The following is a 15000-nucleotide window of genomic DNA, read 5'->3' as shown; positions in this document are numbered from 1 at the left end:
CAACTTTTCTAGAATATGCTAGAAAAGTTGATAACGGTAGGCAGTGAGAATGCGTGGTTTAAAGATACCGATTAATGAGCTACAAAATGTAGATGGGAGGTTGACTGGAGGATGCAATGAAAATTTATCTGAAACCAAGATGAGTTATGTCTCTAGGGTTGTTGGTAACTTTGAAGATGGAATGATGCGAGAGGTCAAAGAAAAGACAGCAGAATAATCAAAGGTAGTGTGGAATGGCACGTGTTTATAAGTAATGTAGTACTAAGATGTTCTATTGAGGGGTCACTGCAGAAACTAGTAAAAGGTGGTTGAACATAATTGCAAAAATAAGTGCAAACCAGGAATATGTAGTAATGAACTGATTATATGGATGGTGGGAAAATAGAAGTGGTATCTGTAAATAAGATTGAATGATTATGTCTGTTAAAGAATGGTGTCACAACATCTCGGTTAATGGCACCGAAATAAATTTAGATAAAAGATAGAATTAAATCTAAAATTAACTTAATATAAAAAATCTAAAAATATATTTATATGGATAAATTTGTTCAAATATATAAACTCTTACATAGATATTCTATTATATAGTCTAAATTTTGTTGAGGAGGCCAGCCTCCCTCATAAAGATATATAACTGCTTTATATTATAATCCTTTCCAAGAATTGTAGATAGGATAACATTACCTCTTCTATCACATCCCCAAGACAGGAACTTATGTCTCAAATTCCCAAGTCTGGGACATTCAACCAGCAAATGTCTCACAGTCAAGGGCACAGTGCAGTTCTCGCAAAACGGAGGATTTTCACCAGACATCAAGAACCCATGGGTGAGTCTTGTATGTCTAATCCTCAATCTGCACAGCATCGTTCCCTGTCTCCTTGGCATATACGGATATGACCAAGGAGACACTGATGACGTGATACTACGAATTTTTTTATTATTTAAAATATCCTCCCACTGGGACTGCCAACATTTTTTAATTCTCTGACCTACTAGAGGATACAAATCCCGATATGGTGGTAGGCATCTTGTGGGTTCTGGGGAGCTGACCGCAGACTTTGCAAGTTGGTCAGCTTTCTCATTCCCAGCCACCCTAACATGAGAAGGCACCCAACAGATCTTTATTTCTTTCCCTCTTCTTTTTAGTAAAAGCAGCCATTCCAATATATCTAAAATCAGAGGGTTTAAAGGGTTAAAAGATTCCAGCGACTGAAGAACACTTCTTGAGTCACAATATATAATAAAATTACTTTCATTCCGAAATAAAACTTCCTTTAAAGCCTTTAAAATTCCATATAATTCTGCTGTAAAAATCTACATCAGGGAAGGCTACACCAAAGCCAACGCCAGCATCTGACTTTGAGCCATCCGTGAAAACTGCAGTGGAGTTATCATGTTGCAAATAAATAAATCAAACTTTAGCAGTATGAAGAAGATTGAGTCGCAGAGTAGGCGAATTAAGAATTGTAGCTAGGTGAGGGTAAAAGATTTCTGAAGTTTTTGTTTTTCTATGGAGCCAAAGTTAGTGTATGAAAGGGTTGTTGAGTCTGCTCTGGTTATGGATCTGGATTGTGGACTTGGACATTTCATATCGATAAAGAAAAACGCTTGAAACTTTTGAGATAGGGTGTACTATATCAGTATAATTCTTAGAAAATGAAAAGACCGTGGACCAGGAAAAAACGTGAAATAACAATATATAAAGATTGCCATAGTCGAGAGTATGGATCAGAGGGCTTTGAGATGGTACAGGTTTGTGGAAAGAAGGAATGATAATGGAGAGGTTAAAAGAGTAGAGAAGAGAACAGGAAGATTAGAGAAGATTAGAGTGACAGAGTTATCGGAAACGAAGGACATTAACATCCTAGAATCATAAGAAGGCGTGCATGATAGAGGTGAATGGCGTAGCGTGTTTAGGGGGTTTGACGTACAGCAAAATAATTTTCCGTGTAAGCGAAGAATATTGTGTAAGTTTTTTGCACTTGGGGTTTCATCCACAATTCACAACCTAAAATGTGCACGGGTCTGTAATTTTTGTTGTAGTTTTTCTCTGTAAGAGGGTTCAAATAAATAGATATATATTATCCCCTTGGCAGAGAAAAACTAAAACAAAACTTACAGTATGGTGTTGTTGTGTGTGTGTTTATATAATTGTATGTGTGTGTGTGTGAAAAAGATTTCTAGAAAACCATTTGTAAAAAAAAAAAAACTCAGTATGCTGAAGCAGATGACTACGCTGTTTGAGAAAATAAGTCTCATATTTCCGGAGACATTTCATTAGAATTTAAATTGATGCAATTGCTTGGTTGGTTTCAAGTTTCCCCGAGACTTTAATTGCAAACAGTTGTTATTGTTTTATGTTTACTGAGATTTCAAGCAAACTTTCAATTACTCCATCCCTAAACTTGCAGAGAAATAAAGTCTAAATTGAGCATAACTTTGTATTTACGATATTGTTATTTTACTCGTGTAACAATTCAGCGTTATTTTTTTATTACGTTTCATTTGGCGGATGTATAAATTCTTCTTATATTTATTGTAGATGATCTTCTTTTCATATGTTATTACATGGTGCCTTCCTTGTGTGACTTTGTTGGTGTCTGTCTGTGTGCGTGTGTATATATGTATATATGATATATATATATATATATATATATATATATATTATTATATATCTATATTAATAATATATTTGGTATATTATTGTATATATAGATATATATATATATATAATAGGATATATATATATTATTATAATAGATATATATATATATAGAGAGAGAGAAAGAGATGAGAGAGAGAGAACCTGAGAGAGAGAGAGAGAGAGAGAGAGAGAGAATATCTAATTACCTGTAAACTAATAGTTCAAGTATGATGTAGTTTTTCATTTTATCATAACTTCTGTTTTACAAAGATAGGAAAAAGAAACAAAATGAAAAAGAAATTGGAGGGTAGGCTACACAACAATTTAATAAAAGAAAGACATCCATCTGTGTTAAAGTAAGCTGGTAATAACAGCCTGATTTTGGCCATAAAAAGCATTCATTATCTAACTCTTCTAAATCCAGATATTTCTCCCCACACATCGACCAGAGAGTTACCAGTATTTTTCCAGACTAATTTTTTATAATGTGTAAGAAATTGTAAATCACCTTCATATAATAAGAGAAAACAAATGTGAACTCTGAGAAGCATTAACTTACAATAAACGGCGAGTGTGGCAGAGTCCTCTAATGTGGTGTTGGTTTGGGGAGATTCAGCAACGCACTTCAAGGTAGACCCATCGTCCAGAGCAGTTGGCTTGATAACCAGACTACTGGTGGTAGCATTCTCGTCTCCAGTGCTTTGCTGTAGAGTAAATCGGAAACGGGTGTTAGTTTTTTTTAATAGGAGGTGATTATGCAGTGAGAAGTTTTCTCAGGGAGTAGAACGGCAAATTAGGTTAGTAGTTACATCCAATATATTCTTTGATAATTATTTAATGACCTTCTCGACTTGTCCAGGTTCTGTTGAAAAGATTAACGTAATGATATTTCTTGTCTTCCTCACATTCTGGTATAATAATTATTTTCTGACATGTCAAAGAGCTGCTTGAAACATTAAACTGAAAACACTAGTCAGCTTCTTAGGTAATTATGCAGTAAACACTTTCTTATAACCCATGAGGGACCGGCAATTAATCTTTACGTTTCACGGTTATGATACGAACAATATTATCGAAACTTGTCTAAGTATAGTACAGTACTATAATGATTAGAGTGTATTTAAGTAAGTCAATATTTTTCTGTCATATTAATTGTTCCTCAACTTTCGTAAATGTTAAAGAAGGTTTGCCTCAAGATATGGCATTCAGTTTGTTCTATATAAATACTTTTAGTCTCTCTGCGATTCCTTGTTTGCAAGAAAATTATGAAATAGAAGAGAGAAGGTTCGATTAGAAGCGGATATCGCATCAAATTTATGAAGTGGATCAGTAGAAACTGTCCTCTACCATAAGATGTCATCCTTTCCAAATTCTTATTTGTAATTCATTCTAAACTAGTTAAGGAAAGAAATGCAAATGAAATGAGAAAGAAATGGAATGAGGGTAAACGGGAAAAACAATTATCTATTGAAGTCCCCTAATATGGAAATAAGATTAGTCTTCGAAAGAAGATCATAACCGTAAATATTTCTTTTGCAAAATAGAAATATGATTTTAAAGAATATAAACTGGTTCATGAACCCAGTCTATTTCCATATACATTTTCTCGTGAACCTAGAAAAAATAGGAGTAAGCTCAGGAGACATTTCAATAACTTAATGTACTACGAGTATTAGGAAAATAAACATGGGATTAAATAAAAGAAAATGTCAGTGTAATTCTTTCACCATACACACTAACTTGAATATTCCTCAATGGCACATATTGCCATGGGAAATTAGACTGAATATAAGAAAAAGAAAAGTGAACAAATTCCTTTACCCTATAAACGACTCCACAAGAAAGCCATACTTTATGTAATCTATGTTTATAAAAATGGATGCGAGTGTGTGTGTTGCAGCACAACTCTGAAACGCATTGTGCAATTTGAACCAAACTTGATATGCATATGACTTGCTATCTTGAAAAGAATACTGTGGGGTATGACGTCACTAGCACCAAAGGGCACCAAAGGGGGTTGGGGTGGGTAGGGCTTCCCTGAAAAGCTGGTTCCGCCTAAATGAGTTTATCGTTCTTCTTTTTGGTATATATATATATATGACTTAGTATCGGAAAAAGATTAATGTTAGAAGGTGACATTTAAAAATAACTGGAAACGAATTATTAGTGTCTAATCCATAGTTTTCGAGGTCACTGAAGAATAGGGGTGGTGTGAGATAGGGTGAAAAATAAAATGTAAAAAATGATAGATATTAGTGTCTTATTCATGGTTTTCGAAGTCGCTGAGATAAATAGTAACACTCCCGATGCCTTCAAGTCTAAGTTCAGAAAAGGAGAGAGAGAGAGAGAGAGAGAGAGAGAGAGAGAGAGAGAGAGAGACTGATAGACAGACAGACATACAGACAGAGACAGAGTAGCAGGGTTTTTAGGGAGGAGAAAGAGTGAGGGAGAGTTGGAGAGAAGGAGAGAGAGAGTGAGAGGGGGAGGAAGTGAGAGAGTAGAGGGGATGTTAGGGAAGAGAAAGAAAGAAAGAGTGAAGGAGGGTTGGAGAGAGAACGAGAGAGAGAGAGAGAGAGAGAGAGAGAGAGAGAGAGAGAGTGAGAGGGAGAGGAGTGACAGAGTAGAGGGGGTGTTAGGAAGGAGAGAGAGAGAGAGAGAGTTTATCTGCTGTCATTCAGAGTTTTCCCGGGCAGTGCCAAGTTGGTCAGTAAGTATCTTTCAACCACAGCCCAGTGATGGCCTGTGTTGTTGGCACCTATACCGGCCTGGTGCATGATCATGGCTAACTTTAATTCTTAAATAAAATAAAAACTATTGAGGCTAGAGGTAGGGGGCTGCAATCTGGTATGTTTGATGATTGGAGGATGGATGATCAACATACTAATTTGCAGCCCTCTAACTTCAGTAGTTTTGAAATCTGAGTGCAGACAGAAAAAGTGCGGATGGACAGACAAATAGCCATCTCAAGTGTTTTTTTTTTTTTTTTTTTTTTTTTACAGGAAACAAATAACCCATGATTACATACATTCCTTTTGGAAGCAATATCTAAACCAGAATAAAAGAATGAATAAGTGAAAGATAAACTCCCTCACCGTATGCATTGCCTTGGGAAGTCGCATATCCCCATTCCACCAGGTTATTGACGGAGCAGGTCTAGTGCCTCGGACTTCACAAATAACATGATATTCTTTCCCTGCCGTCAGTGGCTCCTCTGGGGGCCGGACCACCACGGACAGTGGGGGCACTTTGAAAGAAATATTAGATTTTTCATTTTCATAGAAACGTAAATTTAATATTTGAAACATCGTTTTGTTTACATTTCATTCATTCAATATTTGACAAATTATTGCAAGGAAAAGATGTGACAGGGAAAACGCTGGCGAATTAAGAGAATCGGAAAGCACCTTCAGAAAAACAGATGATTATATATTTTTAAAGTAAACATAAAATGATCTCATTCGTCCATATCTATCTTGATAATAAAACAAAATATTCTTGCGCACTCACAGTTCATTTCCACTATGACGGTAGTAGACACAGCAGCAGTAATATTGTTATTCGATGCTCTGCACGTCAGGAGTTTCTTCAGATCCCCTCGCGTTAAGGGACCTAGGGTTAGGGTATTAAAGGCTTCCGCGTCGACTGGAGGACCTGAGGTAACCAACGTCACTGGAGTGGTTTCCGCGGGCCAAAGATTTTGAGATGCGTTGAAATTCACGTCGGGGCTTTCAGTTACCTCGGGTTCCTCTGATTCCATTATCTGGTCTATGATAGTCGAGCCTTCGTACCAAATTATGTTGGGTTGAGGCGTTCCTGTCATTCGGGGAAATGCGAGATGATTCATTTTAACTGCGTTGTTCCGGAATTCAGAATCGCCTACTTGTGAATTTGCAATGGGAGAGAAGCTTATGACCTTTCTCTATATACATTACACAATGTGAAAGACGTCGACTCTCCTTGGGATTTTACTCTACAAGGGGAAAAGCGAATTCCCTCTCATAAATCTACTGAATGCGAGACATACGAGTTACCTCTGCCGGAATGTATGTACATCAGAACTAAAGCCTGAATTAGTATATATTCAAAAGTCAGCAGTGTGAGAGCAACGAACCATTAACTGTTATATGTTTCTAAATCATATATCCAAAATTTAAAAGTCTGAATGTCTTCATTATAAATCTACAATTTACAAGAAATAAATATACACAAAACTACACGTGAATACAATTTTTATTTAGTGTTCGCACTCTTCCTTGGATGAGGATAATCTATCCAATTTTTGCAGGGAAAAATGTTTATTGTACAAGAAAACACCGCAAAAATGTCATGTCTCACCTCCATGGGAGATACAGTTAAGGCTAATTATGCCACCCTCCAGGTAAGGGCCGACAACGCGAGTGACAGGGCGGGCCGTCGACCCAGGTGTACCAACTGTTACCCTCACTCCAACGGGCGGAACTTTGGTAAAGGAAGATATTACAGACCTTTTTAATATCAAGAGACATTCACAAATTTAATCTTAACTTAACTGTCGTTTAAAACTTTGTTTTTTATAGCTTTTCAAACTGGATAACATTTATTGAACTGAAAATTACATAAAGTTCTATAACCAAAGATTTCCAAAAAAAACTTGCAATACATTTCAATAAGGCAAATATAAAATTATGAAACAGCTTTTACATTAGTTAATTCTATTTCTTTCCTCCACAGGACACAAAGAAGTTAACATTAAGCATACACAGTTTTTACTTTTTTTAAAAACCATCGCTTTATCATGAAAATCTTAAAAAGCCACATTTTTATTATATTTTCCTAAAACTGCAGACTTATCAGAAAACATAAAATTTTACGTATGCGGTTCCCGAGTAAGCTTGTTATGTATGTTTAAAGGAAAGTATAATCCTCTGGTCTGAAAGTTATTAATTGAAATCTAAGCGTAAATAATGCATATAGGCATGGAAAGTATTTATCCAACTACCTAATGTAAATCCAGCCTGCAAGTATCTTAAGAAATTGACCATTCATTGAAAAATGGAACAACCCTTTCCATTCCCTGGGGCTACTGAAAACGTTCATTCTCTGAGTCTTTTGATGCGCCAAATGAAGCTTGAAATGCGAAATCTAAGCCAGTGACAAACAAGAAGGGAAAGTGTGATCTCACTCACCAACAACGTTTAGAACGACTCTGGTGGTTTTGGTAGGCTGCAACTTGAAGTCGACGCGACACTTGTAGAAGCCCTGGTCGCTCAGATGTAGTGACGATAACCGCAGATGGGCAGAAGAGGCTGTCACGTCGAGCACAGCTCTCATTCCCAGCTTATCCTCGTCGAACCAGTGGCTTTTGCCGCCCCTCGATAGGGACCTGTCGTCGAATCTGAGTCGAGGTTGAGGAGAGCACTTACAGAAGGGGAAATTTTAATGGCACAGGGCAGGGAATCAATTGTCTGGAGGGCTTTCCTAACCTGAGACCACAAGTAATAATAATAATAATAATAATAATAATAATAATAATAATAATAATCCGTCAAAAAGGATGGCTGTGTTCGGCGAATTAATTTTATATGGTAACTTTCCTACTCTTCTTATTAATTGCTTTTCGGGCTCAGCAATATTATTCAATAATTGACCGATATTCATATTGGCATTTAATAGAAAGGATGCGGGAATGTTTTATTTTTATTTAATTAAAACCAGAGTTTTTTTTAATAAAAATAAAACATTGATAACAACCGACTGATAAGAAGAATAACAAGTTCTAAAATAAAATTCATTCGCTAAACACAGCCATTCTTTTTGACAGAATATGTTTGAAATAGGGTCTTCTTCCATAATAGTAATGATAGTAATGATAATGATAATATATGGCATGCCTCTATTTTAGGTATATATTTAAACTTAAAGATTGTACATTTACTCACCATTTCAATGTCTCGTGCAACTCTGAGAATTTTAGGGATTATTATTATTATTATTATTATTATTATTATTATTATTATTATTATTATTATTATTATTATTATTATATATGTCTCTCTCTCTCGTCTCTCTCTCTCTCTCTCTCTCTGCTCTCTCTGCTCTTTCTTGAGCAAGTGAGCTTTCGTCTGGAGCTTTATTATTATTATTATTATTATTATTATTATTATTATTATTATTATTATTATTATTATTATTATTATTGTTGTTGTTGTTGTTGTTGTTGTTGTTGTTGATGCTTTCTCTTAAAAAGAATGGCAGCATAAATGGAACCGATTTTATATAAAATCTCTTCATCCCTGATAGAAATTAGAATACTGAGAAGAACTGAAGACTTTATATAAAATCAGTTCCACAGATACTGTCACTCTTTTTACAGAAAATAATAATAATAATAATAATGATAATAATAATAATAATAATAATAATAATAACACCCCCCAAACAGAGCAGAGGCTGGCAGATCAAGCAAGGAACATAAAGAAAAAGAACTGGCTCTCCCCAACAGAAAGAGAAGAACTGGAAAGGGAAATGTCACACGACAACGAATTACACGAAGACGAACTGAAAGACGATGCCACAGAAGACGACAGGGAGGATGAGGTATCAAACAACGACACACGAAGAAACACCGACGAAGTAACAGAGAGGACGGAATGGGTAGAAAAGATTAGACAATGGATGGAGCCAGATACAGAGAGAACAAAGATCCCCTCCATGAAAGCCTACAACACCAAGAAATTAAGGGAGAAAACAAGTGAAGTCAATGAAATAATGGGCATAATACAGACCACCAGTATCACAGAAACAAATAACTTGACATATGCAGGAGCAAGATTAGTAGCAGAACTGATGGGGATTCGAACACCAACACCACCAGCACAACCAACCCAACAGAAACCAAAACAGCAACCTCCTTGGAAAAGGCGCCTGGAAAAGCAAATCATGGTGATGAGATCTGACTTGAGTAAACTGAAAGAGATGGCAGAAAAAAGGCTAAGAAGCAAGAAAACAAGGGAGGAACTCAACGAGAAATACAAAGTACAAGAGAGGGGACTAAACAGCACCATAGAAGATGTAAAACAGAGGCTTAAGGCCAAAGCACATAAGATCCAACGGTACATGAACAGGAATAAGGGATACCAACAGAACAAACTATTCGGAACCAACCAGAAAAGACTATACAGCCAACTAAGAGGGGAAGACAACCACCCAGAAATTCCTGAAGCCAAACCAAGTAAGAGACTCTGGGAAAACATATGGAGCAATCCGGTATCACACAACAAACATGCAACATGGCTCCAGGAAGTCAAACAGGGAAGAAGAAACAGGGAGAATAAAACAAAGATTCACAGACATCACGACAGACACAGTCAGACACCAACTAAAGAAAATGCCAAACTGGAAAGCCCCAGGTCCCGATGAAGTCCATGGATACTGGCTCAAAAACTTCAAGGCCCTACACCCACGAATAGCAGAACAAACTCCAGCATTGTATCTCAAATCACCAAGCACCCAAATGGATGACCACAGGAAGAACATCCTTACTACAAAAAGACAAGAGTAAGGGAAATATAGCCAGTAACTACAGGCCTATCACCTGCCTACCAATAATGTGGAAGTTACTAACAGGTATCATCAGTGAAAGGCTATACAACTACCTAGAGGAGACAAACCCCACCCTCCCCCACCAACAGAAGGCTGCAGAAGGAAGTGTAGGGGCACAAAAGACCAGCTCCTGATAGACAAAATGGTAATGAAGAACAGTAGGAGAAGGAAAACCAACCTAAGCATGGCATGGATAGACTATAAGAAAGCCTTCGACATGATACCACACACATGGCTAATAGAATGCCTGAAAATATATGGGGCAGAGGAAAATACCATCAGCTGCCTCAAAACTACAATGCGCAACTGGAATACAATACTTACAAGCTCTGGAATAAGACTAGCAGAGGTTAATATCAGGAGAGGGATCTTCCAGGGCGACTCACTGTCCCCACTACTCTTCGTAGTAGCCATGATTCCCATGACAAAAGTACTACAGAAGATGGATGCCGGGTACCAACTCAAGAAAAGAGGCAACAGAATCAATCATCTGATGTTCATGGACGACATCAAGCTGTATGGTAAGAGCATCAAGGAAATAGATACCCTAATCCAGACTGTAAGGATTGTATCTGGGGACATCAGGATGGAGTTTGGAATAGAAAAATGCCCCTTGGTCAACTTACAAAAAGGCAAAGTAACGAGAACTGAAGGGATAAAGCTACCAGATGGGAGCAACATCAAACACATAGATGAGACAGGATACAAATACCTGGGAATAATGGAAGGAGGGGATATAAAACACCAAGAGATGAAGGACACGATCAGGAAAGAATATATGCAGAGACTCAAGGCGATACTCAAGTCAAAACTCAACGCCGGAAATATGATAAAAGCCATAAACACATTGGCAGTGCCAGTAATCAGATACAGCGCAGGAATAGTGGAATGGACGAAGGCAGAACTCCGCAGCATATGAAAACCAGGAAACATATGACAATACACAAAGCACTACACCCAAGAGCAAATACGGACAGCCTATACATAACAGGAAAGGAAGGAGGGAGAGGACTACTAAGTATAGAGGACTGCGTTAACATCGAAAACAGAGCACTGGGGCAATATCTAAAAACCAGTGAAGACGAGTGGCTAAAGAGTGCATGGGAAGAAGGACTAATAAAAGTAGACGAAGACCCAGAAATATACAGAGACAGGAGAAAGACAGAAAGAACAGAGGACTGGCACAACAAACCAATGCACGGACAATACATGAGACAGACTAAAGTACTAGCCAGCGACGACAATTGGCAATGGTTACAGAGGGGGGAGCTAAAGAAGGAAACTGAAGGAATGATAACAGCGGCACAAGATCAGGCCCTAAGAACCAGATATGTTCAAAGTACGATAGACGGAAATAACATCTCTCCCATATGTAGGAAGTGCAATACGAAAAATGAAACCATAAACCACATAGCAAGTGAATGTCCGGCACTTGCACAGAACCAGTACAAAAAGAGGCATGATTCAGTGGCAAAAGCCCTCCACTGGAGCCTGTGCAAGAAACATCAGCTACCTTGCAGTAATAAGTGGTACGAGCACCAACCTGAAGGAGTGATGGAAAACGATCAGGCAAAGATCCTCTGGGACTATGGTATCAGAACGGATAGGGTGATACGTGCAAACAGACCAGACGTGACGTTGATTGACAAAGTCAAGAAGAAAGTATCACTCATTGATGTCGCAATACCATGGGACACCAGAGTTGAAGAGAAAGAGAGGGAAAAAATGGATAAGTATCAAGATCTGAAAATAGAAATAAGAAGGATATGGGATATGCCAGTGGAAATCGTACCCATAATCATAGGAGCACTAGGCACGATCCCAAGATCCCTGAAAAGGAATCTAGAAAAACTAGAGGCTGAAGTAGCTCCAGGACTCATGCAGAAGAGTGTGATCCTAGAAACGGCACACATAGTAAGAAGAGTGATGGACTCCTAAGGAGGCAGGATGCAACCCGGAACCCCACACTATAAATACCACCCAGTCGAATTGGAGGACTGTGATAGAGCAAAAAAAAAAAAAATAAAAAATAATAATAATAATAATAATAATAATAATGATAAACTCAACGCCAGAAATATGAGAAAAACCATAAACACATGGGCAGTGCCAGTAATCAGATACAGCGCATGAATATTGGAATGGACGAAGGCAGAACTCCGCAACATAGACCAGAAAACTAGGAAACATATGACAATACACAAAGCACTACACCCAAGAGCAAATACGGACAGACTATGCATAACACGAAAGGAAGGAGGGAGGCCTACTATGTATAGAGGATTGAGTCAACATCGAGAACAGAGCAGTGAAGACAAGTGGCTCAAGAGTGCATGGGTAGGACTGATAAAAGTAGACGAAGCTCCATAAATATACAGACAGGAGAATGACAAACAGAACAGAGGAATGGCACAACAAACAAATGCACGGACAATAAACTAAAGAACTAGCCAGCAATGACACATGGCAATGGCTACAGAGGGGAGAGCTCAAGAAAGAAACTGAGGGAATGATAACAGCGGCACAAGATCAGGCCCTAAGAACCAGATATGTTCAAAGAACGATAGATGGAAATAACATCTCTCCCATATGCAGGAAGTGCAATACAAAAAATGAGACCATAAACCACATAGCAAGCGAGTGTCCGGCACTTGCACAGAACCAGTACAAAAAAGGGGCATGATTCAGTGGCAAAAGCCGTCCACTGGAGCCTGTGCAAGAAACATCAGCTACCTTGCAGTAATAAGTGGTACGAGAGGTAGTGATAGAAAACGATCAGGCAAAGATCCTCTGGGACTATGGTATCAGAACAGAGAGGGTGATACGTGCAAATAGACCAGACGTGACGTTGATTGACAAAATCAAGAAGAAAGTATCACTCACTGATGTCGCAATACCACGGGACACCAGAGTTGAAGAGAAAGAGAGGGAAAAAATGGATAAGTATCAAGATCTGAAAATAGAAATAAGAAGGATATGGGATATGCCAATGGAAATTGTACCCATAATCATAGGAGCACTAGGCACGATCCCAAGATCCCTGAAAAGGAATCTAGAAAAACTAGAGGCTGAAGTAGCTCCAGGACTCATGCAGAAGAGTGTGATCGTAGAAACGGAGCACATAGTAAGAAAAGTGATGGACTCCTAAGGAGGCAGGATGCAACCCAGAACCCCACACTATAAATACCACCCAGTCGAATTGGAGGACTGTGATATACTAAAAAAAAAAATAATAATAATAATAACGGTACATGAACAGGAATAAGGGATACCAACAGAACAAACTATTCGGAACCAACCAGAAAAGACTATACAGCCAACTAAGAGGGGAAGACAACCACCGAGAAATTCCTGAAGCCAAACCAAGTAAGAGACTCTGGGAAAACATATGGAGCAATCCAATATCACACAACAAACATGCAACATGGCTCCAGGAAGTCAAGGAAGAATAAACAGGGAGAATAAAACAAAGATTCACAGAGATTTCGACAGACACAGTCAGACACCAACTAAAGAAGATGCCAAACTGGAAAGCTCCATGTCCCGATGAAGACCATGGATACTGGCTCAAAAACTTCAAGGCCCTACACCCACGAATAGCAGAACAACTCCAGCATTGTATCTCAAATCACCAAGCACCCAAATGGATGACCACAGGAAGAACATCCTTACTACAAAAAGACAAGAGTAAGGGAAATATAGCCAGTAACTACAGGCCTATCACCTGCCTACCAATAATGTGGAAGTTACTAACAGGTATCATCAGTGAAAGGCTATACAACTACCTAGAGGAGACAAACACCATCCCCCATCAACAGAAAGGCTGCAGAAGGAAGTGTAGGGGCACAAAAGACCAGCTCCTGATAGACAAAATGGTAATGAAGAACAGTAGGAGAAGGAAAACCAACCTAAGCATGGCATGGATAGACTATAAGAAAGCCTTCGACATGATACCACACACATAGCTAATAGAATGCTTGAAAATATATGGGACAGAGGAAAACACCAATGCGCAACTGGATTACAATACTTACAAGCTCTCGAATAAGACTAGCAGAGGTTAATATCAGGAGAGGGATCTTCCAGGGAGACTCACTGTCCCCACTACTCTTCGTAGTAGCCATGATACCCCTGACAAAAGTACTACAGAAGATGGATGCCGGGTACCAACTCAAGAAAAGAGGCAACAGAATCAACCATCTGATGTTCATGGACGACATCAAGCTGTATGGTAAGAGTATCAAGGAAATAGATACCCTAATCCAGACTGTAAGGATTGTATCTGGGGACATCAGGATGGAGTTTGGAATAGAAAAATGCGCCTTAGTCAACATACAAAAAGGCAAAGTAACGAGAACTGAAGGGATAAAGCCACCAAATGGGAGCAACATCAAACACATAGATGAGAATGGATACAAATACCTGGGAATAATGGAAGGAGGGGATATAAAACACCAAGAGATGATGGACACAATCAGGGAATAATACATGCAGAGACTCAAGGCGATACTCAAGGCAAAACTCAACGCCGGAAATATGATAAAAGCCATAAACACATGGGTAGTACCAGTAATCAGATACAGCGCAGGAATAGTGGCATGGACGAAGGCAGAACTCCGCTGCATAGATCAGAAAACCAGGAAACATATGACAATACACAAAGCACTACACCCAAGAGCAAATACGGACAGACTATACATAACACGAAAGGAAGGAGGGAGAGGACTACTAAGTATAGAAGACTGCATCAACATCGAGAACAGAGCACTGGGGC

The 15000-nt window shown here is 38.4% G+C and overlaps 1 protein-coding gene across 1 annotated transcript in view; it reads right to left on the bottom strand.

Moving 5' to 3' along the window:
* The window catches only part of LOC135219655 (nephrin-like), a 185039-nt gene that overhangs the window by 53445 nt on the left and 116594 nt on the right, over positions 1-15000 (bottom strand). Inside the window, exons 4-8 of the mRNA XM_064256599.1 lie at positions 7811-8019; positions 6981-7103; positions 6153-6458; positions 5738-5889; positions 3205-3349 (exon numbers count right to left, since the gene is read on the bottom strand). Coding sequence (XP_064112669.1) covers positions 3205-3349; positions 5738-5889; positions 6153-6458; positions 6981-7103; positions 7811-8019 — 935 coding nt within the window. The remainder of the gene's footprint in view (positions 1-3204; positions 3350-5737; positions 5890-6152; positions 6459-6980; positions 7104-7810; positions 8020-15000) is intronic.

The sequence above is a fragment of the Macrobrachium nipponense genome, chromosome 1, assembly GCF_015104395.2.
Source record: "Macrobrachium nipponense isolate FS-2020 chromosome 1, ASM1510439v2, whole genome shotgun sequence".
Taxonomy (NCBI): domain Eukaryota; kingdom Metazoa; phylum Arthropoda; class Malacostraca; order Decapoda; family Palaemonidae; genus Macrobrachium; species Macrobrachium nipponense.
Note: the sequence above shows the minus strand (reverse complement) of the source record. Positions and strands in the feature narration are given on the sequence as shown.